This window comes from Geotrypetes seraphini, chromosome 1, assembly GCF_902459505.1.
Source record: "Geotrypetes seraphini chromosome 1, aGeoSer1.1, whole genome shotgun sequence".
Taxonomy (NCBI): Eukaryota; Metazoa; Chordata; class Amphibia; order Gymnophiona; family Dermophiidae; genus Geotrypetes; species Geotrypetes seraphini.
Genome location: NC_047084.1, coordinates 175995687 through 176022392, shown reverse-complemented (window position 1 = coordinate 176022392; position 26706 = coordinate 175995687). Strand labels below are relative to the sequence as shown.

Genomic DNA, 26706 nt, shown 5'->3' with positions numbered 1-26706 from the left:
TTCAATCTCTTGGGTGCTTTCATAAACAAAGAAGCAATTAGAATGAAAGAAATACTCTGTATAATAGCACTTGGTCGCTCTTCAATTATTATTATTATTAGGATTTTTTTTATATACCGCCTATCAAGGTTATCTAAGCGGTTTACAGTCAGGTACTCAAGCATTTTCCCTATCTGTCCCGGTGGGCTCACAATCTATCTAACGTACCTGGGGCTATGGAGAATTAAGTGACTTGCCTAGGGTCACAAGGAGCAGCGCGGGGTTTGAACCCATAACCCCAGGGTTCTGAGGCTGTAGCTTCAACCACTGCGCCACACACTCCTCCAATGAAAGCTCTCAGCAAAGTATTCAAGAGCAAAGAAATACCACTCCAGATGAAGATCAGACTTGCATTCATTTTCTCAGTGGTCAATTATGGATGTAAAAGCTGGACTCTATGGAAACAAGACAGAAAGAAGATTGACTCATTAGAGCTTTGGTGCTGGAGAAGGATTTTATGCAAACCGTGGACCACCAAAAGAACATTTTGACTCTCTTATTTTGGTCACACCATCAGAAGAGAAAGATAACAGGAGAATGACATCATGTTTGGGAAGATCGAAGGAACTAGGCAATCAGAAAGCTGGACACATTGAAAACAACCATGGGGATGATGCTGGAGGACCTTACCAGACTAGCACAAAACTGATTTCTTTTGAGATCTGTAATTCATCAAGTCGCTAGGACTCAAACTTGAATCAATGGCACCTAACACAAGTTTACTGGAAGAGCAAAAATTTATGTAAAAGAAATAGTTTCTCTTAAGGCCCCAATAAATAGAAAAGGACTAATATGAAGCATAAACTATGTAGCCAATCCCCTTATGCTTTGGGGCTGAGGATGACCCTAGTAGCAAATAAACACCTTCCGGCCAATATTCAAAATGATTAAAGCAGGCAGAAGAGGCTCCTGCCTACTTAAATCATTTGTCTGTGGCTACTACCATTATTCAGCAATATTAAACTGCCCCCTGAAAATTCACAATTAGCACCTGTTCTGAAACTGGATAACTTATGCACATTCTGGGGATGGAGTTGGCACTTACTGTATGTAGTTAAGTGCCAATATTCAGCCTTTGGGTGCATAAAATGACCACTTTCTTAAGAGATCATACTCCACAGGTGACCCTTGAGGGGATGAATGCTGGCCTAGTGCCTAACCCTCAGTAAGCCTGGTTCAAAGAGAGAGGCTCACCCCTAGCTCATTTCTTTATTTATATTAACCTGTGAACTAATGTCTGCTTCTGGAACAGGGCATTAATTTGGTAGGATTTTTCTGCCCTAGGAATAAAAATGTACATAAAAATAAAAAGGTTGTACATAATTAGGATTTACAATGGACTAATGACACTTGAAGACAAAAGGGAAAAGGATTGAACTACAATTTTGGAAAGAAAAGAACACTTAAGGGAGAGAACACGGAGGAAGGGGGACCCTGTTAATTTTAATTACCTATTCTTTAAAGAGTTACGTCATTAATAGTGGATAAACAAGAACAAGGATTATCCTCTGCTAATTATCGAAAGCATCTATGAAAAGGAAGCTCTTCAATGAGCTTTTAAAATCATTGGATCCAATGCATCCATTTACCTCTGCCTATTCTGATTGTCCAAGAAAAATGGTAATTGAGAGAACTCGAACAAGAAAATGAATCAGAAAAATAGAACCCATTGAAATAACTTCAGAGCACATCTCAAGAAAGTCTTTTTTTATGGTCTAAGTCTCATGTCAGAGATTAGAGAAAGTCTGAATTCTAGAGCAAAGAAATAAGAACTTACACTTCCAAAAGTACAGTTTCATAATATAGCATCTGTCCTGAAGAAACATGAAGGAAACCTAGAGGGAAGATCTTTCAGTAACTTCTTCACTAGATGACTCCAGAAGGCCAGATACATCCAACTATCCAGCAAAAATCTTGTATCACCCCCTTCATCCTATCCACCCTCTGATTGTCCACCACTTCTGAACGGCTGTTAGTGATCTGTAACCTGTCGCTAAAATCGTCTGTAGTACCTGAAGATTGGAGGGTGGCCAATGTTAATGTCGATCTTTAAAAAGGTTTCCAGGGGAGATCCAGATCAGTAAGCCTGAATACAGTGCCGGGCAAAATACAGAAAATAAAATTGTGTAACATGTAGACAAGCGTGATTTAATGGGACAGAGTCAGCATGGGATCAGTCAAGAAAGCTCTTGCCTCACCAATTTGATTGATTTCTTTGAAGGTGTGAATAAACATATGGATAAAGGTGAGCAGGTTGATGTAGTGTATTTAGATTTTCTGAAAGCTTTTGACAAAGTTCCCCATGAGAGACTCCTGAGAATTAAAGTATTATGGGATAGGAGGCAATATTCAGTTGTGGATTAGGAATTGATTATCAGACAGAAAACAGAGGGTAGGGTTAAATGGTCATTTTTCTCAGTGGCCAAGGGTAAATAATGGAGTGTCTCAGGGATCTGTACTGGTACTGGGACTATTTGACTTATTTATAAATAATCTGGAAATTGGAATGACAACTGAAGTAATTCAATTTGCAGATGACACTAAACTGTTTAAAGTTGTTAAAACACATTTAGACTGAAAAATGCAGGTGGACCTTAGGAAATTGGAAGACTGGGCATCCAACTGGCAGATGAAATTTAATGTGGACAAATGCAAAGTGATGCACATTGGGAAGAATAACCCAGATCATAGTTACCTCATGATAATGTCCACTTTGAGGGTCAGTGTCCAAGTAAAAGATCTGGGTGTCATCATAGACAATATGCTGAAACCTTCTGTCCAATGTACAGCGGCGGGCAAAAAAGCAAACAGGATTGCTAGGATTTATTAGAAAAGGGATGGTAAACAAGACTAAGAATGTTATAATGCCTCTGTATGGCTCCATGGTGTGATCTCACCTTGAGTATTGCATTTAATTCTGGTCAACTTGTCTGAATAAAGATATATCGGAACTAGAAAAGGTACAAAGAAGAGCAACCAAGATATTAAAGGGGATGGAACTCCTCTCGTATGAGAAAAGATTAAATAATTTTAGGCCCTGTAGCTTGGAAAAGAGATGGCTGAGGGGAGATATGATTGAAACCTATAAAATCAAGAGTGGTACAGAATGGGTACAAGTGGATCGATTTTTTTTTATGCCATAAAAAATTACAAAGACTAGGGGACACTTGATGAAGTTACAGGGAAATACATTTAAAACCAATAGGAAGAAATATTTTTTTACTCATAGATAAGCTCTGGAACGCATTGCAAGAGGATGTTTTAAGAGCAGTTAATGTAACTGGTTTTAAAAAAAATAAATTGGACAAATTCCTGGAGGAAAAGTCCATGGGAGAAGCTACTGCTTGCCCTGGATCGGTAGCTCCATTTGGGTTTTTGCTAAGTTTTTCTGACCTCTATTGGCCACTGTGAAGATGGGATACTGGGCTTGATGGACCATTGATCTGACCCAGTAAGGCTATTTTTATGCAATCAGGGGAAGAATTCCTCTGTCAGTCCCATACTCATATATTTGCAAAATAGCACAAAACGGAGCAAACTTGGGAAAATTCAAGACTCACATATTTAGGGCTCATTTTACAAAGCCATGGTAAAAGTTTCTACCGTGTGCCAGTGAGATAAATGCTCCGACACTCATAGGAATTCTATGAACATCAGAGCATTTCCCTCACTGGCCCTAGGCAGAAACCTCTATCGCAGCTTTGTAAAAGCCAGCATTAAAGATTGAATTGAATTTTTAATATTATCCAGGCATCAGTGTACCACTTTCTTATCCCATACCATCCTTAGCTGTACAGACTGACAATTTTTCTAATTTCTCAATTTTTATTCCTTGTAGGACAGCCAGAGGTGAGACTGTCCCTTAGCATGTACTGTATATCCATAGTTAAAGTAGATGCAGAAGAAATCGATTGTTTCACAAACCCTTCACAGACTATCCAAAGGTTTGCTTGTAATAATAGCAGTTATCTTTGGGGTTGTCGCATGCTTATCTCCCACCTCAGCAAGCATCAGATTTTCCACTATAGTCATAGTCACAACAATAATCACCATACTTCCTCCTTCCACTATTTCTGCTATTTCTGCTATTATCATCTCCTGTTTTTGCTGGGTAGCTAAAATTGTCCCTTGCAATTTAGAAATCAGATTAAAATCCCCCCTGCCCCCCTTCTCAACCCTGCTCCACAGACCATCCGTTTCCGAATACAATTCAAACTCCTGTTACTGATCTACAAATGCACTCACTTCACTATCTCTCTTCGCTTATCTCCCCCTGTGTTGTCCCCCCATGTGCTCCGCTCAGCTGATAAGTTGTCCCTATCTATGCCCTTCTCTTCAACAGCCAACTCCAGACTCTATCCCTTCTACCTTGGCTGTGCTGTATGCTTGGAACAAGCTGCCCCAATCCCTACGATGGGTTCCGTCTCTAGCAGTGTTGAGAGTGCTTTCAACTCCTAACTCCTCTCACCTTGGGTTCTGCATCCCCAACCCTATATGTCATGTCTGTCTGTCCAAGTTAGATTGTAAGATCTTCCCAGCAGGGACCGTCTATAAATGCCTTTCAGCGCTATAGAAGTGATAAGTAGTAGTAGGCACAGAAAGATGCTTAAAGACCCAGTGATGGTGACAACAATGTGGTATTGTTCCAAGAAAAAGAAAGCCCTAATTCAAGCTGTATGGCTGATAGAAAGCAAATCTTCAGAATTTCCAGGGAAACCACAATGTGATTACATATGAAATAACCATCTGCCTCAGTACTAGAGCTGCTGGGGCTGTAGACCATTTGCTTTGATTAAATCCTTTGTTCTTACCCACGCTGAAAAATAACAGGGACCCCCCTTCCTCAGTAAGGTAAGATAGTCACTGCACTCACATCTTGCATCAGTGTCATCATGTGGAGGGGGGAGGAGGGGGACAGGGTTTGGGACTTGTATACCGCCTTTTTGTAGTTTTACAACCACACTCAAAGTGGTTTACATACAGGTACATCAAGCATTTTCCCTGCCTGTTCTGGCGGGCTCACTATCTATTTAATGTGTCTGCGATAGTGGAGGATTAAGTGACTTCCCAAGGGTCACGAGGAGCAGTGCGGGGTTTGAACCCACAACATCAGGGTGCCGAGGCTGAAGCTCCAACCATGCAGATATATTTTTCATTTTATTTCCATAATTTTAAAGAATACATAAATCCCTGGTTTCTTTTGAACAAGAAAAAAATAATACTTGCTGAAACATATTCAAAAAGGAAAAATAAAAGAAATGGAATGGAATTACATATATATAAGTTTAAGTTTATTAGGATTTTTATATACCGCCTATCAAGGCTTTCTAAGCGGTTTTACAATCAGATTCTCAAGCATTTTCCCTATCTGTCCCGATGGGCTCACAATCTATATAACGTACATTTACTAAATCTCATTAGTCTCTAGATTCTATCTAGGTTGCTATAACTTAGGCATGTGAATTTCTGCATGCTGGGCAGATGTGCATGCAAAGCATGAACAATCAATAATTGGACTTAGTTGGCATCAATTTGGATTTATGTATACATCTGTCTTAGATGCTATTCTATAACATCCATACCTAACTTTTCTAGTGAACCACTCAAAAGGAGTGTGGCCATGGAAAAAGTATGGGAAGATCAGGGGGCACATAATCTATATGAAAAACAGATTAAACCATGGAGAAGATATGTAGATGACATTTTTGTAATTTAGGAAGGAAATGAGCAAGAGCTAATATTTCTTGGTTGGCTGAGCATAAAGAACAATAACCGTTGGATCAGTTTCTTGCAAACTTTGCAAAGCTACGGAAGACTAAACGTGGTGTTGCGGTTTGAGGGCGCCCGGAACTGCGTGGACGATGATGTGATGACATGCATCACATCATGTCATCACAACATCTGCGCATGTGCAAAGGCCCTCCAGACGGGGCCCTGAGCCGCCAGTGGGAGGTGCTGGAAGGGAATGGGTGCAGAGAGAAGGATAGGCACTGGTGCCGGTTGACTGCCTACAGGATGTGTTTCTCACCGTGAGAGCTTTTAGCAAAGGAATTATAGAGCATAAGAGTGCACTCAAAAGAAAGAGATAAACCAGCGGTAAAACATATGATGGAAATGTAACGTTTTCAAAGATTTATGTTTTTTTGTACTCTGTAAAATGGAACAACATAACATAAAATCACATTTGTTTACCGCAAAACCTTGCAGCTCTATGCGGTTTAACAAACTAAGAAGACTGAACAATCTCAGTGATTAACAAGTCAATTATGCAGGGATTTTGCAAATAAACTAGGTTTTAACAATTTTCCAAAATGATATAAAATGAAGAGATAATAGTCTGCAAAACTCTGTATCCCAACTAACTGCTTTGTAAAAATCTCTTATATGAACAACCATGAGCAGAAGGGAAAACAAGCAATGCAGTGGCTCGCAATGAGCGATTGGGATTGATAAATGTAAATTGATCAACTAAATAATTGGCTTTACAACATGTGGTTCCAAACCTGAAAAACATCCTAGCCTCTACAGGCAACTAATGAAGTTCTTTATAATAAGGTGTAACATGATCTGAGTTTTTGTTTTTTCAAATTAAAAATTAAATACACGGCAGTATTTTGTACAATACGTGATCTTTGAAAATTTTTACGATAACCTGCCAATAGTCCAAAATACTCAACACTAAAGATTGTACCAATAACCTGAATGAAGTAATGTTGAAGTATGATCTAATTGTTCGTAGTTTCTATAATGTAAATCTTTTTTGGACTAGAACATCAATGTGATCACACATGGATAGATTTTTATCAAAGTATACTCCTAACATCCTGATTGTTGGGGTAATAGGGAAGGACACTCCATTCAGAGTCAATTTTTCTTTGGTATGTTTGGTAGGAGATGCAAAGAAAATAAAGTTTTTTCTGGGTTAAGCTTAGTTTAAAATCCCTCATCCGATGATCTACACAGTGGTTCCCAAACCTGTCCTGGGGGCCCCCCAGCCAGTCAGGTTTTCAAGATATCCCTATTGAATATGCATGAGAGAGATTTGCATATAATGGAAGTGACAGGTATGCAAATCTCTCTCATGCATATTCATTAGGGATATCTTGAAAACCTGACTGGCTGGGGGGCCCCCAGGACAGGTTTGGGAACCACTCACTGATCTACAGTCTGAAAAACCTTCGAAATTAACTGAGAAACTAATGAAAGATAAGAAAAAAATGGGAATTACTAAAGTTATGTCACCTGTATACTAAAAGCAAAAAAAAACTGCAGGCATCTTGTACATATTAGTCTGCAGGGATTTTTTTTTTGTTTTTGCTTGCTGTTCCTACACTGCAGACCCAGTTGGATTTCCTTTGTTATTTATCTGCATAACTAAAAAATTTATAGCAACATTTGATAATCTTGAACCCAAGGAGGTAAGATGAATATTGAAAAATCCTGGGGAAAGAAGGGATCCTTGAGGAACTCCACGAGGATTACTTGATAAATATGTAATTTTAAAAAATCTTGGAACCATTGCAATACTTTGCCAGAGATGCCGATGGCATCCAAACAATTAAATAGAACATTATGATCAACCAAATCAAAAGCACTACTTAATTCAAATTACATAATCAATGCTCCCGTTCTCTTACTAAACAAAACATACAGATAGTTCAGAAGTGAGGCAATCAATGTCTCTGTACTATGAAGAGGACACAATCACGATTGTGGCATATGTAGAATAGGAAATTGTTCCAGATAATCCAAGAGTTGTAAATAAACAAGTTCTTCCATCAGTTTTACATACAGAGGAATAGATGTAATCTTCTATATATATAAAATTGGAGGTATGTATGTGTGTATGTATGTGTGTGTGTATGTGCCGCGATCACGCAAAAACGGCTTGACCGATTTGAACGAAACTTGATATGCAGATCCCTCACTACCTGGGATGATATGTTCTGGGGGTCTCGCGGCCCACCTGAACACGTGGGCGGAGCTACAAACATAAAATCAGATTTCACCCATTCATGTCAATGGAAAAAATGTAAAAAGCTGCCATTCTCACAGTAATTCAAAACCGGCTTGACCGATTTGAACAAAAATTGGTATGCAGATCCCTCACTACCTGGGTTGATATGTTCTGGGGGTCTCGCGGCCCACCTGCACACATGGGCGGAGCTACAAACAGAAAATCAGATTTCAACCATTCATGTCAATGGAAAAAATGTAAAAAGCTGCCATTCTCACAGTAATTCAAAAACGGCTTGACCGATTTGGACGAAACTTGATATGCAGATCCCTCACTACCTGGGGTGATATGTTCTGGGGGTCTCACGGCCCACAACTCTATTTTGCTTGCTCAAGGGTGGGTTCACCCAAGAATTTATATGTTCTTGCTCCAGGAGGTGAAACTAAAATTGTTGTTTATAATCACGTTTTGCATTAGTTGTATTGTATTCATTTTGTCAAATATTTCACTTTATAATTTGAATATTGTACTTTTTATTAAGCTGTAAAAAAATAATTTCATTCACCACTATAAAGTATCTTTATTTGAATCCATTTACAGTGTTATTGCTATAATTAAATACCCGTGCAATGCCGGGGCATCAGCTAGTTAGCCTATAATCAGAGACCTGAGTAATAGATTCTTTAGGATTTTTTATTTAAAGCCTAATTGAATCTAGATAAGTAGACTAAAATTATGTCCGTTTCTCAATATTTTAGTGATTATTTAATTTCCACACATCCATTTTGGTTTTGAATAACTATTTTTTGTGGAAATCCCTGTTTTAGAAATTAAGGGGCTCATTAAAAAAAAAAAAAAAAAGATAGAAGTTTTACAGCAATACAAATTCACTTGAGGTAGGTCTTGTCAGACAAATCTGATCAATTTCTTTGACTGGGTAACCAGAGAATTAGAAAGAGGATGTGCACTAGATGTGGTGCATTTAAATTTTAGCAAAGCCTTTGACAGTGTTCCACACAGACGACTAATAAGTAAACTGAGTGTTTGTATGTTTATTTCTCACCCGCCCTTATCCAGGGTGAGTTATATATTAACATACAAAATAAAAAATTTACATTTATCATACAAAACACTTCAGAGACACACTATAACAAATTACATACTTACATATCAAATCAAATTACATATAACATACACGTCGCATCAACAATGAATTTCAATTTAAAGCCAAAACTGGGTCCCAAAGTGATGGGCTGGGTCAGGAACTGGTTGAGTGGAAGGTGACAGAGGATCAATGGAGATTGCTGTGAGGAAAGGGATGTTGTTACCAGTGGTGTGCCTCAAGGTTCTGTTCTTGGGCCAGTTCTTTTTTTTTTTTTTTTTGCAAAACAATTTATTGAACGACCAAATACAAACAAACAGAGCAGCTGATACAACATTTTCAGTCGACAAAGCACAAAGCAACAAACCACCAAAACTGGTGGAGACCGTCAGAGTCTGGGCTGGGTTCTTATACCCAGACTCGTCCAAGACCCACCCTACAGTAAATCCCCCCATCCCTATCAGCTCAGCGGGCCCTTTTTCGGCACTTATATCTTTTTTGACTTGGTCTAAGTCAAAACGTATATGTGCCGACTAGGCAACCTGTCAAAATCTTTGGTTATACTTGCTATACGCAGGCAGGGGAAAGGCCTAAGCTGGTTTTAGATACGTCTAAAACCAGCTTTGGTTATGGGTACTTGGACGATCAGACTTTTTGATCGTCCAAGTACCCATTTAGGCCACTTTTTAAAAATTATTATTACGAGCACCATAAGGTTTTATTTTCATGTTCTGGATAATTTTTAGGAGTTTGTTTATAATCCACTTTTTACAAAGTGGAGTACAGTATAAAACACACAATTAAACTTGACTTACTACATAAAGATCATCTTAAAACTAAAAAATTTCACTTATCATCATAGCATAAAAACACCATTATTAAACAATCAGTCTCTCTTCTTTTCTACAACAAACATCATCAAGTGCATGACAATCTGACTATCATACTACAAATTCAGCTCCCATATCCGATGTATATTTCCTTCTCTTTAATTTTTTTTTTTTATTGACTTACTAAAACGCTAAGATTAATCTCTTTTTTAACAACATTATCACCGTTATATAACTACATTCTGATTTTCTCCCCTTAGGATTTGATACAAGCATTTTGCCAATTTGCAAAGACTCTCTGGGCTGGATGTTTAATAGGCTTGACACAAACTATGATCTACTGTTGGATCAGTCTGAACTTGGAAGCATTTACCTTGACAAGAATGAACAGTGTACCAAGATCTTTTTGAACTCTTGTGACACATACAAGGACAGTTTGATATCCAACAATGAATGGTGCTACTGCTTCCAAAGACAACAAGGTAAAAGATGAGGATAATTTGATGATAGCCAGGTTTTCTGGATATCTGCAATGACTATGCATGAGATACATTTGCATACCAAAGGGAGACAGTGTCTATATATTTCTGTTTATAAATATCCATACAACTGCTGCAACCAAGTTGTACTGTATAGGAGTGTAAATGAGTAAGTGGAACAAGGCAAGATTTCTTTAGGAACACCCCCCTAACTTTTGTGCAGTCACCTTAAGAATAGCAAAAATATGTTTCTTTGGCCCTACACAACTGACAACCTTTCTGTCAGCTGCACGCCTGAAAGCCAGGATAACAACAACAATATGAGTGCTCATTATTTGATTTGGTCACTTCCTCAGATAACAGTATCCCTGTTTTTCCTTTTCTTTATATTACTATGATTTTTTATTGGCTCACTGGATCTATGAATTGAGGACTTGAGGAGGAAATTATGATTATTTTCACCTTGATTATAATTAATATTTACTTGGAATGAGTATTTGTCTTTAATGCCTCTCCTTTCTGTACAAGTATATACTTGATTGTTTATTTGAAAATTGATAAATTAAAAAAAAAAAAAAAAAAGAATAGGTGTGATAACCTGTCTGGCCAGGAGGGCGGGGCTCAAGGGAAGAGCAAGAAATCAAAAGCCCTCTGGCTAGGGTTGCCAGATTTTCCAATCGGAAAATCCAAACCCCCTAGATCGGCCCCCCAGGTCCGCCCATTCCTGCCCAGTTCCACCTTAATCCCGCCCTAGCCCCGCTTCCTGCTCTTGTCGGGCAGGGAGGAAGTCCATGCATACATGGTTGCCACGCTATGATATCACGCGCACGTGAAATCATCGCTTGGCAGCTGCGCATGCGCAGACTTCTTCCCTACCCGACGCAATTTGAGGAGGATTTTCAAAACTCAGACAAAGTGCAGGGTTTTGTAAAGCCGACCGGGCCCCCCCCGGATATGTCCTCAAAAGGAGGACATGTCCGGGGAAATCCGGACGTCTGGTAACCCTACCTCTGGTAGAATAGGATGAAGTGGGAGAGAGTGAAGGCAGCCTCACAGGTCATTTGCAGTACATGAGGGGAGCCTGGGGAAGAGAACTAGCCAAGGCAGAGAGAACGAGAGGGCACTCTCTAAAGTTAAAAGGGGATAGATTCCGTACATACGTAAGGAAGTTCTTCTTCACCCAGAGAGTGGTAGAAATCTGGAACGCTCTTCCGGAGGCTGTTATAGGGGAAAACACCCTCCAGGGATTCAGGACAACGTTAAACAAGTTCCTGCTGAACCAGAACGTACGCAGGTAAGGCTAGACTCAGTTAGGGCGCTGGTCTTTGACCTAAGGGCCGCCACGTGAGTGGACTGCTGGGCACGATGGACCACTGGTCTGACCCAGCAGCGGCAATTCTTATGTTCACAATAGATATTGCCACTTTGTATTTGTCAGAAGCAGAAGCTTATTTGATGTAGGCCAAGTTTATCTTGGAACCTGGTTGACAGTTGTGTCTTTGGAAATCAAGCCCAAATCAGCCCCATTGTGCTGAGTATTGAAAGATAGGGTTTGAACTTTGGGGACTCCAGGACAAAGCCAAGCTGTTTGTGCTGCCTTTTGGAGAAATAGATTAGTGCATACTATGGGCCTACTATGAGCAGGCCACAACAGGGAATTTATTAATGTAAGGAGTGACTTTACATGTCTCTATTTTCTCCTGACCGTTTATTTTCCTGCATGAAAAAAAAAATTATTATAATTTACACTTAACCAATCAGGGCCTTAGGCTCTTCCCACTACATCCCAAGATGCATTGGGAGGGGGAAAGCCCATCATTCTGAGCATGCAGCCCTATAGGCAGGATGGAGTGGGCTTTCCTCTTGCCGATTTATCATCCAAAGGTAGGTGGGTTGTCGGGGGGGGGATGTGGGGAGATGTCAGGGGATGTAGGGAAAATGTCGGGGATGTGGGGAGATGCTGGGGGTTGTCCTATTTGGGTTATGGGAGGGGGTTGTGATCACTGGGTGAGAAAGGGAGGGTCATACCTTAAAAGAATAGCCTCACTGTGGCCAATCCAGGTCACTAGTAACTGGCCAAAACCCAAGGTGTAGCAATATTCCATGCTACCAATACAGGGCAAGCAATGGCTCCAGTGGTCTTGTCAGTTTGGGCACCTTTAAAGAACTTAAACTCCTGCGTCTAAGTTATTCCTAGGAAAGTTATGCCTAGGAAAGCTTCAGTTATTCCGTAAAGATGACCAGATCCAAGCCCACCCAGTGCCCACCAATAACACACTTCCCAACACACCCCTTTGAGCTCTGGATACACAGCAGATTAGAAGTGCTGCTGAACATCCAGAAAGTTGGTTTTGATTATCAGCACTTGGACATCCCTGAGAGAGTGAGAACTTGGACATTGGAGAGAGTGAGAACTAGAAGGCCTTGAGCATGCGCAGATGCTCAAGGCCCAGCCCAAACAAGTGGGAGGATCTTTGGGCACTGGCATGTCCTGTGCATTGGTGCTGGTACTGATGCCAGATCAGGGTAAGAGATTGTGTTTGGGTGGGTGGGTGAGTGGGGGATGCCGGATCGCGGCGGGGGGTGGGGATGCCGGATCGTGGAGGAGGGCTCGCAAATCGAGTCAACGCTCAGTTTGCGAGGCACGATTTGCGGGAATGTTTTGCTTGTCTTGCAAAACACTCGCAAACCACATTATTCACAAACAGAGGTTTGACTGTACTGAAGGGAATAGACTTAGTAGATAAAGACAGGTTGTTCACCTTCTCCAGGGTAGGGAGAAAGAGAGGGCACTCTCTAAAGTTAAAAGGGGATAGATTCCGTACAAACGAAGGAAGTTCTTCTTCACCCAGAGAGTGGTGGAAAACTGGAACGCTCTTCAAGAGGCTGTTATAGGGGAAAACACCCTCCAGGGATTTAAGACAAAGTTAGACAAGTTCCTGCTGAACCTCAACATAAGCAGGTGAGGCTGGATTCATTTAGAGCACTGGTCTATGACCTAAGGGTCACCGTGTGAGCGGACTTCTGGGCACGATGGACCACTGGTCTGACCCAGCAGGGGCGATTCTTATGTTCTTATAATATTCAACTTTCAGAGTTGTGTCCTCCTCTAATATTGAATCAGTTATATAAGATGTGTCCAACTTTAAAGAACTAAAGTGTACTTATCTAACAATCACTGACAGTCCACTTATTCCTGCCACAATATAGCTTTTACAAAGCAGCAGTAGAGGTTTATACCATGGACCAACAAGGTAAATGCTCCAACACTCATAGAATTCCTATGAGCATTGGATCATTTACCTCGCTGGCCCGCAGTAGAAATCTCTACCACAGCTTTGTAAAAGGAACCCAATGTAAATAATCAAGAGTTTACTAAATTTAAGTGAGTGTTCCTCTTGCTATCATTTAAATAATAGTTTCTAGGACTTTAAATACCAATGAATTGAGCCTCATTTTGAAATTGCTTGGTGCTATGCTGTAGCAGAATTTAAAAAAGGCCTAACTTGTTTCCAATCTAAAAAAGGCCTAACTTATGTTCCATTGATTACATATAGTGCTTTCCAAACAAACCCCCTCCTTTACAAAGTCATGCTAGCATTTTTAGCGCCGGCCACCACGGTAACAGCTCCGATGCTCATAGAATTCCTACGAGCACCCAAGCTGTTACTGCTATAGCCGGCGCTAAAAACACTAGAGTGGCTTTGTAAAGGAGGAGGAAAAATAGACCTTTTGCAGTTCACACAACTACAAATTATTCATTCTTTTTCAAAAGACAATATGTGCTAGGCTCTGATAGGTCTATTGTAAAAAAATATATACTGTATATTTATATATATATCCCCTAAATGGATCCCACTGGGTCCGTTAGATCCACGTATATATGCATTTGCCAGTGTGTTCCAAGTTTCCAAGTTTATTTATAGTTTGATATACTAACCATTAAACAAATATCTGGACAGTTTACAATTGTTAAAATTAGAGTTTAAAAAATCAATAATAATAATAAAAAAAACAAAAAACATAGTAACATAGTAGATGACGGCAGATAAAGACCCGAATGGTCCATCCAGTCTGCCCAACCTGATTCAATTTAAATTTTTTTAATTTTTTCTTCTTAGCTATTTCTGGGCAAGAATCCAAAGCTCTACCCGGTACTATGCTTGGGTTCCTACTGCCGAAATCTCCGTTAAAACCTACTCCATCCCATCTAAAACCCTCCCGGCCATTGAAGGGTTTAGATGGGATGGAGTAGGTTTTAATGGAGATAAAATAGGGTAACATAAAACCCGGACAAAGACAAAGATATGGACAAAGTTGATACAATAGGCACTGGGGGAGGGAAAGATTCAAAATTACATCAAAGTCAAATGAAAATAAAAGGGAGGTAGGAAGGGGAAGGGAGAGAATGAATAGGGGAGGGGGAGGGTTGCTTCTTAAAAGCGGTTCTTTTTAACAGTTAAAGATGGAAGACAAAGGATCTTATCCAGAATTTTGGTATACATTTTGAAATTAAAAGGTTTTTAGTTTGGTTTTGAATTTGTTGAGTAAGTTTTCCGATCGAAGGTGAGATGGCATTGTGTTCCAGAGGGAAGGGGCTGTGACAGAGAAGATAGAGTTTCGAGTGTAGAAAAGTTATTTGAGAGATGGAGCAGTTAGTAGATTTTGATCAGTGGATCTCAGTGCCCGAAAAAAGGCATAAGGAATGAGATATTTGTCAAGGAATGATGGGGAGTGGGTGAGTTCAATCTTAAATACTAATAGGACAATTTTTATAAGTACGGTAATTCGATATGAAACAGGAAGCCAATGTGCTTCACGTAGCAGCGGAGTGACGTGATCATATTTTTTTGTGTTGTGGATAAGCTTAATGGCAGTATTTTGAATGAATTGCAATCAGCGAACAAAAGAAGCAACAAAGATTCTACAATTTGACTAAACATGAATACCTAGTAGTTTGAACTCTACCTGAAAATCATAACAGGGTGATTAAACCTACAGAGAAGGATGGGAGCATAGCCATTTTGAATAGATCTGATTATATTGATGAGATTATTAGATAACTCAATGACAGAGAATATTATATTCCTCTATTCAGCTACTTTCTAAGAGATCTCAAAGATAGTTGATATTGCCATGAGAGCTGATTACCAACTACCAAGGGAAAGGGATTTGTTATATTTTCTGTAATTATGGCCCTATGGGGCTCATTAAAAAAAATATATATAAAGGGGCTGATTCTGTAAATGGGCATCCTGATTGTAGGCAGAAGTAGGCATCCTACCACTGTCTGGTAGCCAATCAGGACATGTTTTTAGAAAAAACTTGAGGCAGGCAGCCTTCACTATAGGCATTTTCGCTGGTCTAGGGAGATGTGTAAGTACACCTAAGCTCGCCCAAGGTTGGACTTGGGTGTGGTTTCACCCGGAAGTAGCCTTGGGTGAGTTAAAGTAGCCCTAGGTGACGGGTCCCTAGAGCTACAACAGATGTCTGAAATGTAGGCAAGCAAAATGCTGGCATATATTTCAAATATACTTGGCCGCTGAGCTGATCGCTACAAGGAAATCTCCCTGCCACGATCAGCTGAGCGGCCAACAGGAGAACCAACAGGAGGGATGCCCACTCCTTCCTGTCCCGGTCCCTTCCCCCCCAAAGCAAGCTGGGCAAAAAGGATGCCCACTCCCTTCTGTCCTGGACCCCCCCAAAGCAAGCCAGGTAGGAGGGATGCCTACTCCCTCCTGCCGCTACCCCCCCTGAACTCAAACTCTCCCTGAACCTGACCCCCCCCCAAGGCTTAGGCCCCCTATCCCTAATTCTACCCCCCTCCCCAACGTTCCTTTCAGTTGAATATCTAGCCAGAGGAATGCTCAAACCCTCCGGCTGGCCGACCACTCCAAAATGGTGTGCCTTCCCCTTCCTGGAACATTCTGGGATGCACCGGGGAGGGGCCTAAGGCTCTGATTGGCTCAGATGCCTAAGGCCCTTCCCATAGGAAGGGCCTTAGGCACCTGGGCCAATCAGAGTTTTTGGCCACTCCCACTGCATCCCAAGGTTGTATTCCACTGACCTGTCTATTGGTCCTGCTGACAGCCTTGTGACACCACCTCTATCCCAACCGCTTCAAGCCAGTGGTGTAGCTTTGGGTGGGCTTGGGGACACAGGACCAACCACTTTGGAATCAGGCCCACCCAGCAGCAGCACATCAGCAATTTGGCTGACAGAGATCAACCACAATGCCTCTTACTTTTTGCAGCAAGCAGTTGCTGTACAAGAGAGGGAAAGGATCTTAGAAACCTGCTTAGTCTGTATAAGATTGAAAACAGTCTGAAACTTCTCAGTTCCAGATTTAGATAATTGATCCTGAAAAACCTCTTTCTCGTATGTGCACTTAATCATTAAATATTAGTGTTTCCTTATTGGATCAAAAATAGTACTTTTTAACTTGTGCGTGCACTATAATCTAACTGTGAATAGTTCACTTAATGAATATACAATTATTTCTTCTTGTACAGAAGCTCAATCAGTACACTTATCTTTCATTTCAGGCCTTCTCAACAGGACTCTTTTTGCTTACATCAATGGCTTTCTCAAGGGTCACAATACTTTGACTTATTATTTGAAACGAGACTGACGGCAGCTATAAATGGTGGCTAGAGCGTTTAGAGCTGCCATCAGTCTCTTTTCAAATAACATGGAACTGATAAGTCTCAGACTGTTTTCAGTCTTTTACAGACTGAGCTGGTTTCTGAGATCCTTTTCCTCTCTTCTACTGCATCTGCTTGCTGCATAAAGTAAGAGGCATTTTGGTTGATTTAAGCAGTGGTGCTGTTTAGCTTTTTCTCCATCTTGCCTTTTTTTGGTGCTGACAGAGATCCTCAAGGCCCGCCAGCTGACGACTCTCAGCATCACTCCCTTCAAGAGATCGGGGGTTCACTTATGTCCACTCCCCTAACGGCCCCACTCTACTGGTACTTTTAAATCATTTAGCTTTTCACCAGCAGTGAACAGAAACAGCTACCAGTGTAGCGCCGGGTTTTGTAAAGCCATCCGGGCCCCCGGACACGTCCTCAAAAGGAAGACATGTCCGGGGAAATCCGGACAGCTGGTAACCCTAGATAAAAGTGCCTGAGTTGCTAAGCAGAGGGTCTTTGGTCTCCTGTGCGCCCAGCCATTAACCAGGAGGTAGCACCAAAAATAGGAGTACCAGATTTTGCATCTGGAAAGAGAGGGTGATTGACCACACCTCATTCTGCTCCCAGGCCCGCCCCATTCTGCTACACCCCCACAGCATTCCGCCCCCCCCCCCCAGCCCCAGCAAACCTAGTCTCCTTGGGCCGAGTCTGGAGTATAACTGCGCATGCGCAAATGTGATGTGATATCGCACGCATGCGTGTGACATAACTATTTCACATCCGCAGATGCACTCTAGACTCGGCCCCGATCTCAACAGCTTTTCAAAACCTGGACAAAGTGCCGGGTTTTGAAAAGCCATCAAGACGCTCAGACAGTCCTCTAAAAAGAGGACATGGCTGGGTAAATCCAGACATCTGGTAACCCTAACCAAACTTTGAGTGTGTGGAGACTATCCTTGTCAGAGGAACAGGGGATAGCAAAAGTGAGCTTTATAGTGGAAACAGGGAAGACTCCAGGAACTGAGCAAGGCAAGATTGCCTGCAGTGAGACTGGAGGAGGGTGAGAAACCATCTGCTGCAGTTGGGAGGATGGACAGAGAAATCTGGGTCTCCGGTATTGGATCTGGCAATTTGGAAAAGGTCTGGTGAGATCACAGTGTGGTAACTGGATTTTATCTTTTGAGTTGTTTTGATTTTCCATGCCTGACTGGAGGAGAGCCATACAGAGAGCAGCCTTCCCTGGAGTTCCAATTTGGATGGGGATAGGAGGCCAAAAACTGTATTGAACTGTAAAAATAGCAGACTGATTTTTAACAATTGATCAGGTTGTTTTTTTTTTTTACAAAATCCACAATTATATTCCCAACCCCTGCAAAGCGACAGTTTAATCTTGTACATTTGTTTGAACGTTATTTTTGAAGTTGGACATTACTGCAAAGTTTCGGCAAAAAAGTTCCTTGTTGATTATTCTACCTCTGGAGTGTGTGTGTGTTTGACATTTTGAATTTTAACCAGGCAATATGTAGAAATAAAACATAAAGGGAAAAAAATAATATCTTTTTAATTGGACTAACTTACCCCCTCTTTTTTTCAGTTCAAAAAGTTTTTATTGAATTTCAATAACAAAAATCATAAACACAAGACGCACAAATCATAACAAACAACTTGATAACATCATAATAATTTCTAGAATAACTTACTCCCTCTTTACAAAAGCTGATAGTGCAGGCCAGCACGGTAACTACTCTGACGCCCATAGGGATGCGTCGGAGCATTTGCCACATGGCACACAGCTCTGCAGCTTTGTAAAAGGGGGCTTAATGTAGTTTATGATTAGCTTTTAAAGGTAACCCCTTCTTCCTCAGATCAGAGGAGGAAGGTTTCTTTTGAAAGCTGATCATAAACTTTATTAAGTTAGTTCAATAAAAAATGTATCTTTTCCCCTTTATGTTTTTGTTTTATTTCTACACATTACCTTGAAGAGTGGACTAACATAGCCACTCAAGATGAAGTTGAACTGATATAAAGGGACAGACTGGAAAGTTGCAGAGGGGGGTAGTCTTGTAACCCATAGCCTGCACACAGTCCCGGCCTGCACACAGCTCAATACAAAATAAAATCTGTTTGTAAGCGCCTGGTTAGATACCTGTCCCAATGAGTTAGTCGGGGCCCATAGACTGAACGGTGAACAGGATCATGGTTACATATTTATTGTAATGTATTTGTTTTGCTTTTTTTATCAAATTGTATTTATTATTTTATAAACTATGTTGTAAATCACATAGGTGGTTCTGTTGATCTGTGATATATTAAATGAAAAACACTTGGAACCTTGGAGTAATGAATGTCTCTTATTAGTGGCTTTAGAAGAAAATATTGTCAGCACTGGACTTATAAAAGAAAAAAAAGCAGTGGTATTTAATTTACTAATCTAATCTAATATTTGAGTCGCTCTATACCTGTCTAGGTTCAAGGCGACATACAATCAACAAAGTTTAATACAAAGGATGAAGAACATGGAGATGGAGCTGGCGGGCAGTAAGAAGGGAGGAGGAATAGGAACGCAGAGAGATGGGTAATTTCCAAGAATTAGAGTTTTTCCTAACCGTTATCAATTGAGTGGATCGATCCGAAAAGGGAGGCTTTTAGTTTCTTCCGAAATCTTAGGTGATATGTTCTGTTTTGATGTCTACTGGAAGGTTGTTCCAATTCTTTGCACCGATGTAGGTGAAGAACATGCTGAATATGCGCTTGTATTTAATTCCTTTTGGTAAAGGAAGGATCATGAGGAGTTTTCTAATGTTTCTGGTTAGGACAGACCAGGAATAGATGAATAGATTTATGAACGGTTCCACAGAACTTGCATATATGATGTGGTTCATTATGCAAGATATCTTGAAGTCAATGTGTTCAGAGATGGGCAACCAGTGGAGGCTCTTGTAGTAAGGAGATATGGAGTTGAATTTTCTCAGTTTGAAGATAAGTCGTATTGCTGTATTTTGAACTTGTAGTTTGTGCATGAGTGTAGTATTTATGCCAGCATAGAGGGAGTTACAGTAGTCCAATTGAGACAATTTCAGCATTTGGGTTAGGATTGCGAAGTGGTGTTCGTGGAAGAAGGGTCTGATCAGTCTTAGTTTTTTTCATACCATAGAATGTTTTGGGTTGGTTTTTTTTTTGCAGATTTTAGATTTGGGGATCATAGGAAAGAGTAGAGTCTAGTATGATTCTGAGAATTTTAGAATTTTTGTCAATGTTTAGGTAAGTTCCTGAGGGTAAGGTGACAGTTGTGGGTACTGTTTGCAGAGAATTATGAAACCATAATACCTTGGTCTTCGCTGCGTTTAACTTGAATTTATTAAATGAGGCCCACGTGTGTATTTTCTCTATATTGTTAACTATTCTCATAGGGATGTCAATGGTATTGCTTTTGATGGGGATGAGTTAGAGGATATCATCAGCATATGTTAGGAGACTTTCATCATTGGTAAAAATGTTGCCAAGGGAGTTCATGAATAAATTGAAGAGTAGTGGGGACAGAGGGGATCCTTGGGGCACACTGCAGATAGCTTACCAGCCGTTTGAGAAGACCTCATCTTTCTGAACTGAATAGGTTCTATTTTGCAGGAATTCTTTGAACCAGTTGCGTGCAGTGCCTGTTATACCAATGTTACTGAGTTTTCCAACAATATGTTTGATTTATTGTGCTATAAAAGCACAATTCGATTTACATGACTCTGTCTCTTTTTACCACCGGATGACAAGGTAAATGCTCTGACGCTGATAGGAACTGAATGAGTGTCAGAACATTGACCTCGCCGGCCCACGATGAAAAGGTCTACCACGATTTGATAAAAGGGGGCCTAAATTATGCATGATACAAAATGCTTTTGCTGTAACGTTGTATGAGTTATTTTAACATGATTTTGATTATTGCACTAAGGTTTATTTTCAGCCTCCTAAGACCCCCACTGAGTCTATTGGCAAATATATATTGCTCTAACCAACTCAGTTGTGGATTAAACTATCAATAAGTATGAATCATATAGCACCTAGGATGTGTCAAATCAAAAATTATAGAGACAATTTTCTTGTGCTTTTTTTTTCTTTTACATTAAACTAGTTTATACAACTAAGAGGATACTCTTCTATATTTTGTGGCCATACATCATAGTTTAGCCATTTGTTCAACTCTAACATCTTTAGATATGCCAATGTTATAAAACTCTCATCAAACAATACCTAATACTTGCCATAGATAAGAGTTTATGTTGCTGAAATATAATAGGTTTGTTTTAAAAATGTAAACATCAAAATGCAAATAAAAGGGTCTTTTTACTAAAGAGTGCTAGAATCTGAGCTTACTTCATCTTAACATGGGACTTTCCCACATGCTAAGTCCAGATTCAATGCTTAGTCATCAATGGCTAATTTGATCCCAGTTCACTATTCTTGGAATAGGTTTAGTAACCCCAAAAATTTTTATTAGTAGTCCTATAGTTCCCCGTTATTTGTACGATTGCACTGAATAGGGGCCTTTTCATATTCCGGTAGTAATTACCTCTTACAATCATTCAAGAACTTGGACAAAAAGACATTGTTCGTTGATATACCCTGATGTTAAGAACATAAGAACATAAGCAATGCCTGCGCTGGGTCAGACCTGGGGGTCCATTGTTTCCCAACAGTCCGCTCACACGGCGGCCCAACAGGTCCAGGACCTGTGCAGTAATCCTCTACCTATACCCCTCTATCCCCTTTTCCACAAGGAAATTTTCCAATCCTTTCTTGAACCCCAGTACTGTGCTCTGCCCTATTACTCCCTCTGGAAGCGCATTCCAGGTATCCACCACACGTTGGGTAAAGAAGAACTTTCTAGCATTCGTTTTGAATCTGTCCCCTTTCAACTTTTCCGAATGCCCTCTTGTTCTTTTATTTTTCAAAAGTTTGAAGCATCTGTCCCTCTCCACTCTCTCTATGCCTTTCATGATCTTGTAAGTCTCTATCATATCCCCTCTAAGTCTCCTCTTCTCCGGGGAAAAGAGTACCAGTTTCTCCAATCTCTCAGCGTATGAAAGGTTTTCCATACCTTTTATCAAACGTGTCGCTCTCCTCTGAACCCTCTCGAGTAACGCCATATCCTTCTTAATGTACATTACAACTATATCGTCAGACTCTATCTATACCAAAATCCACGGGGCTTATATGAATGTTCGTTCCATGAGGAACAAAGCTATATTAGTAAGAGATTGGTTAGAGGAGGAACAATTTGATTTCTTACTTCTGACCGAAACTTGTTTAATTTCTGACAATGATATAATAATAAATGGTTTTCTACCCCAGGGTTTTAAAATTATCATATTGTCCAGAAATTGGAAGAAAGGGGGTGGTTTAGCAATCATTTAAAAAGATTAATTTGATTTTGTAAAACTAGATTCCAGATCTACACCCAAATGCGAAATTCTTACCTGTAGGCTGTCACACAACCATTTAGATGATGTATTAACTATTACCTTATTTTATATTCCTCCAAAGAAATGGCAAGTAACTAAAGACGATTTCTATGAATTTCTTTTCACAAGCACATTAGCAGGCTCTTATAATCTTTTGGCCGGAGATATAAATATTCATTTTGAACAGGAAGATTACCTTGAGGTCAAAGATTTATATTCCTTTCTAACTTCATTAGGGTTTTTTTTAAACCAGTTACAACCATAACTCGCCAAAAAGGTCATTACTTAAATTTAGTGACCTTTTCTTTTAAAAATTCATCTTTAACAAAAATTAATTTTAAACAAGCCTCTTGGACAGACTCAGTTTGGTCAGATCATCGGTTATGTAATTTAGAATTGGGATGGAAAAACAAACAAATTTGGTCGGGCGTTCATAAAGCTATAAATAAGAAAACCAAGATGAGTAGAGGATTTGTAAATCAGGTTGAATATTGGTCTCACTACAAATTAAAATCTAAAAGTTTTGACAATGTTGAAAATTTTGTAGTTGATTGGACAGAATTTAATTTAAAGACATTAGATTCAATGGCGCCTCTAAAACCCTGTTTAATAAAACAAAAACCTATAAACATCTGGTTTGATGAAGAATTATTGTTCTTTAAAAGGAACTAAAAAAATGGAAAAAATTTGGTTAAAAACAAGCAAGGATGAGGATATGGTGAGTTGGAGAAAAAAATGAAATCAATATAAAACATTGATTACAGATAAACGAGCTAATTATTATTCAAATAAAATTGGGTCTGTAAATACAAATAGAGAATTATTTAAACTGATAAATAATTTGTTTGATATAGAATCAAAAAAAATGCTCTAAGAAGGAATGCCCTCCTGCTAATGATCTTGCAGATTTTTTAAATAAGAAAATTGCCAATCTCAAAGCAACTTTATTACCTTTAAATAAAGACGTTCCCTATATATTAAATGAACATCAGATTGACGGTTCAATAGTAGATATGATTTGGTCACATTTTGACCCTCCCGACTGGAATCTTTTTTGCACATTATTAATTAAATATGCAAAAAAGAATTGCTGTTTGGACAATTGTCCTTTGAATATTCTTAAAGCTGCTCCTTATGTTTTCAAAGCAGATCTTTTTAATTGGACAACATGTCATGTTTATTAAATAATGGTCAATTTCCAAAAGATTTAGGTCATATACTAATCACCCCCATATTGAAAAACACTAAGGAATCTATTACACCAGGGGTAGGGAACTCCGGTCCTCGAGAGCCGTATTCCAGTCGGGTTTTCAGGATTTCCCCAATGAATATGCATAAGATCTATGTGCATGCACTGCTTTCAATGTATATTCATTGGGGAAATCCTGAAAACCCGACTGGAATACGGCTCTCGAGGACCGGAGTTCCCTACCCCTGTATTACACTAAATTCCAACTATAGGCCCATAGCAAGTATTCCATTGTTTACTAAAGTTATAGAAGGGGTGGTTAATGCCGCTTTGGTAAAACATATAGAGAAATTTGATATTCTTCATGATTGTCAATCATGGTTCTGTTCTGGTTATAGTACAGAGACGGTATTAGCTTCTCTGATTGACTATCTTCATGGTTTATTTAGTGTAGGCTCAAGTGCATTGATCCTCCAGTTGGATCTAAGCAGTGCTTTTGATCTGGTAGACCATAAGATTTTATTGGAATGTTTAGATTCAATTGGTATCTCAGATAATGTTTGGAACTGGTTTGAGGGTTTTTTAAGAAATAGATGTTATCAAGTGTTTAGTGAGGAAAACTATTCTTCCTGGAGTAATTCCTATGGGGTACCACAAGGGTCTTCATTATCGCCTACTTTATTTAACATTTATTTAGCCCCACTGGGAAGATTGCTACATAGTTTGAGAGTTAAGTTCTTCATCTATGCAGATGATATTACTATATTGCTTCCACTTACATCCTATACAAGGGAGATAAAAAAACAAATTTCTTTATTACTAATTCATATTGAGCAATGGAGAATGAGGGCCAAACTCAAACTTAATCCGGAAAAATCACAATTTTTGGGGGGCTAGTCCTTCTGATAATATAAAAGAAAGGAACTACAACTGAATGGTCAAACTTTGTTAATTTCTGTCTCTATTAAGGGTGTTATACTGGACCGCCATTTAACTTTGGATGATCACATAAATCTATTGACAAAAAAATGTATCACTTCGGACGCTAAAAAAAATTTTTGATAGCGTATTATTTAGATTATTAGTGCAATCCTCCATTTTATCAGTTCTGGACTATTGTAATATAATATATGTAGGATCTCATAAAAAGCTTCAAAAGAGACTAAGACTTATCCAGAACACGGCGGTCCGTTTGATTTTCAGTCTGAAAAAGTATGACCATGTTGCTCCATCTTATCGACAGTTGCACTGGCTGCCTTTTGAGGCCAGAGTATTGTTTAAATTTGGTTGCATCTGTTTTAAAGTTTTGTTTGGTATGGCGCCTATTTATCTGTCCTCATGCTTTGAACGATATAAAACTAATAGGATTACTCGAGGGCAATATTTATTTGTCCATTCGACTATCAAATCTTGTTGATACAAGAGATTTTTCGATAAATTGCTCAGTTTTCAGGCAGGTAAAATGAACTTATGGTTAAGTACCATTATTTCTCAGGCTCATTCATATATGTCCTTTAGGAAACTGCTAAAAACTGATTTGTTTGATAAATTTGTAAACTGATGTTTTAGAATCTTGATTGGTAAATAGTACATTGTTTTTACAGTTTTTTTTATTTTAGCTGATTTTAATGCATTTTTAGCAAATTGTATTCTATTGTTTTTAGTTAATTGTATTTTACTTACTGATTGTATAATTTTTTTACTGTATATGAAACGCCTAAAATTATGTGGTATGGCGGTATATAAAAATAAAATTATTATTATTTATTATTATTATTCAATAGCACTAATTGAACCTCAAAAGTGTAAATTCAAAACTCAAAAAAGCATTTCCAATATAATGCTCTTCTAGCCTAAACTATGTAGACTTCAATTGTGCAACCCAGGAATCAATTCATAACTGGGTATGTAGGCACTCACTTCTTCATCAGTCTTTTTACTTTTGTTCTTTTATTATCAAAATGCCCAAATTTTAAAACTTCATCAAAATCTTTTAAAATATTGTCATCACTTAAACACTGAGTTAAAAGCAATTAGTTTTACGTCGGCGGGGGCACCTTCCGACATTTTTCGCCATCAGGCTTTCTCAAGGCTGCTTTAGATCACATGATTAGTCCTTTAAATTAGAGTAAAAAATGCTGCCACCATATTTGACTTAAAGAAGATACGTGTTCAAAAAGACGAGCAAGTTAATTAGGGTAAGAATATAAGATTAAAACTTGATATCAGGGGACATTTCCTTGAGAAAGCCTGACGGTGAACACGTTGGAAGATGTCCCCGCCGACATAAAAATAAGTGCATTTAAGCTCAATGTTTAAGTGATGACAATATTATAAAAAATTTTGGTGAAGTTTTAAAATTTGGGCATTTTGATAATAAAATAATAAAAGTATTAGAGACCAATGAAGAAGTGAGTGCTTACGTACCCAATGATAAAGTGGATCCTGGGTTGCACAATTAAGGTCTACATAGTTTAGTCTTGAAGAGCGTTATATTGGACAAGCTTTTTTGAATTTTGAAGCTCAGATTCAATGCAGTAGTATTTAGGTTGTTGGGTGTTTTTTGCAGATCTTGTGCTGATTTTTCCATTAGCATGCAACACTTGTCACGCATTTATACAAACATACTAGCTGGTTAACACTACCATGTCCATTCTCTATCTATATTTCTCTAGCATAAAGATTTTCAGGTGGCTATCTCATAAACATAAGTTTCATAGAAATAGGAACTTCTTCCTTATTTCAGCTAGCGACCTCTTATAAGAATCTTCTTAGGCCCTCAGCGTCACCACTCAGAACTCAAACTTATCACTGTTCTGAGCTTTACGTGACAAATCATCACTGGGTCTAATTTTTCATTTCAGCTTTTATAAAGAGCTTCAAATTACTTATACTTTCTAAATCTTTAAATAATTTAAATATAATTTTACTTAGCTTATATTGCAGTTGTCTCTACTTAGAGATGTCAAACTCAAACAGGGTGTCACAGCCGACATGTTTCGCGGGAACCGCTTTATCAAGGCTC

General features: G+C 39.1%; 1 protein-coding gene across 2 annotated transcripts in view; it reads left to right on the top strand.

Moving 5' to 3' along the window:
- Nucleotides 1-26706, top strand: part of SPOCK3 (SPARC (osteonectin), cwcv and kazal like domains proteoglycan 3) — a 387789-nt gene that overhangs the window by 347886 nt on the left and 13197 nt on the right. For both annotated transcript variants that reach the window (XM_033941933.1, XM_033941924.1), the window contains exon 8: nucleotides 10189-10410. In XM_033941933.1, the coding sequence (XP_033797824.1) occupies nucleotides 10189-10410 (222 nt within the window). The remainder of the gene's footprint in view (nucleotides 1-10188; nucleotides 10411-26706) is intronic.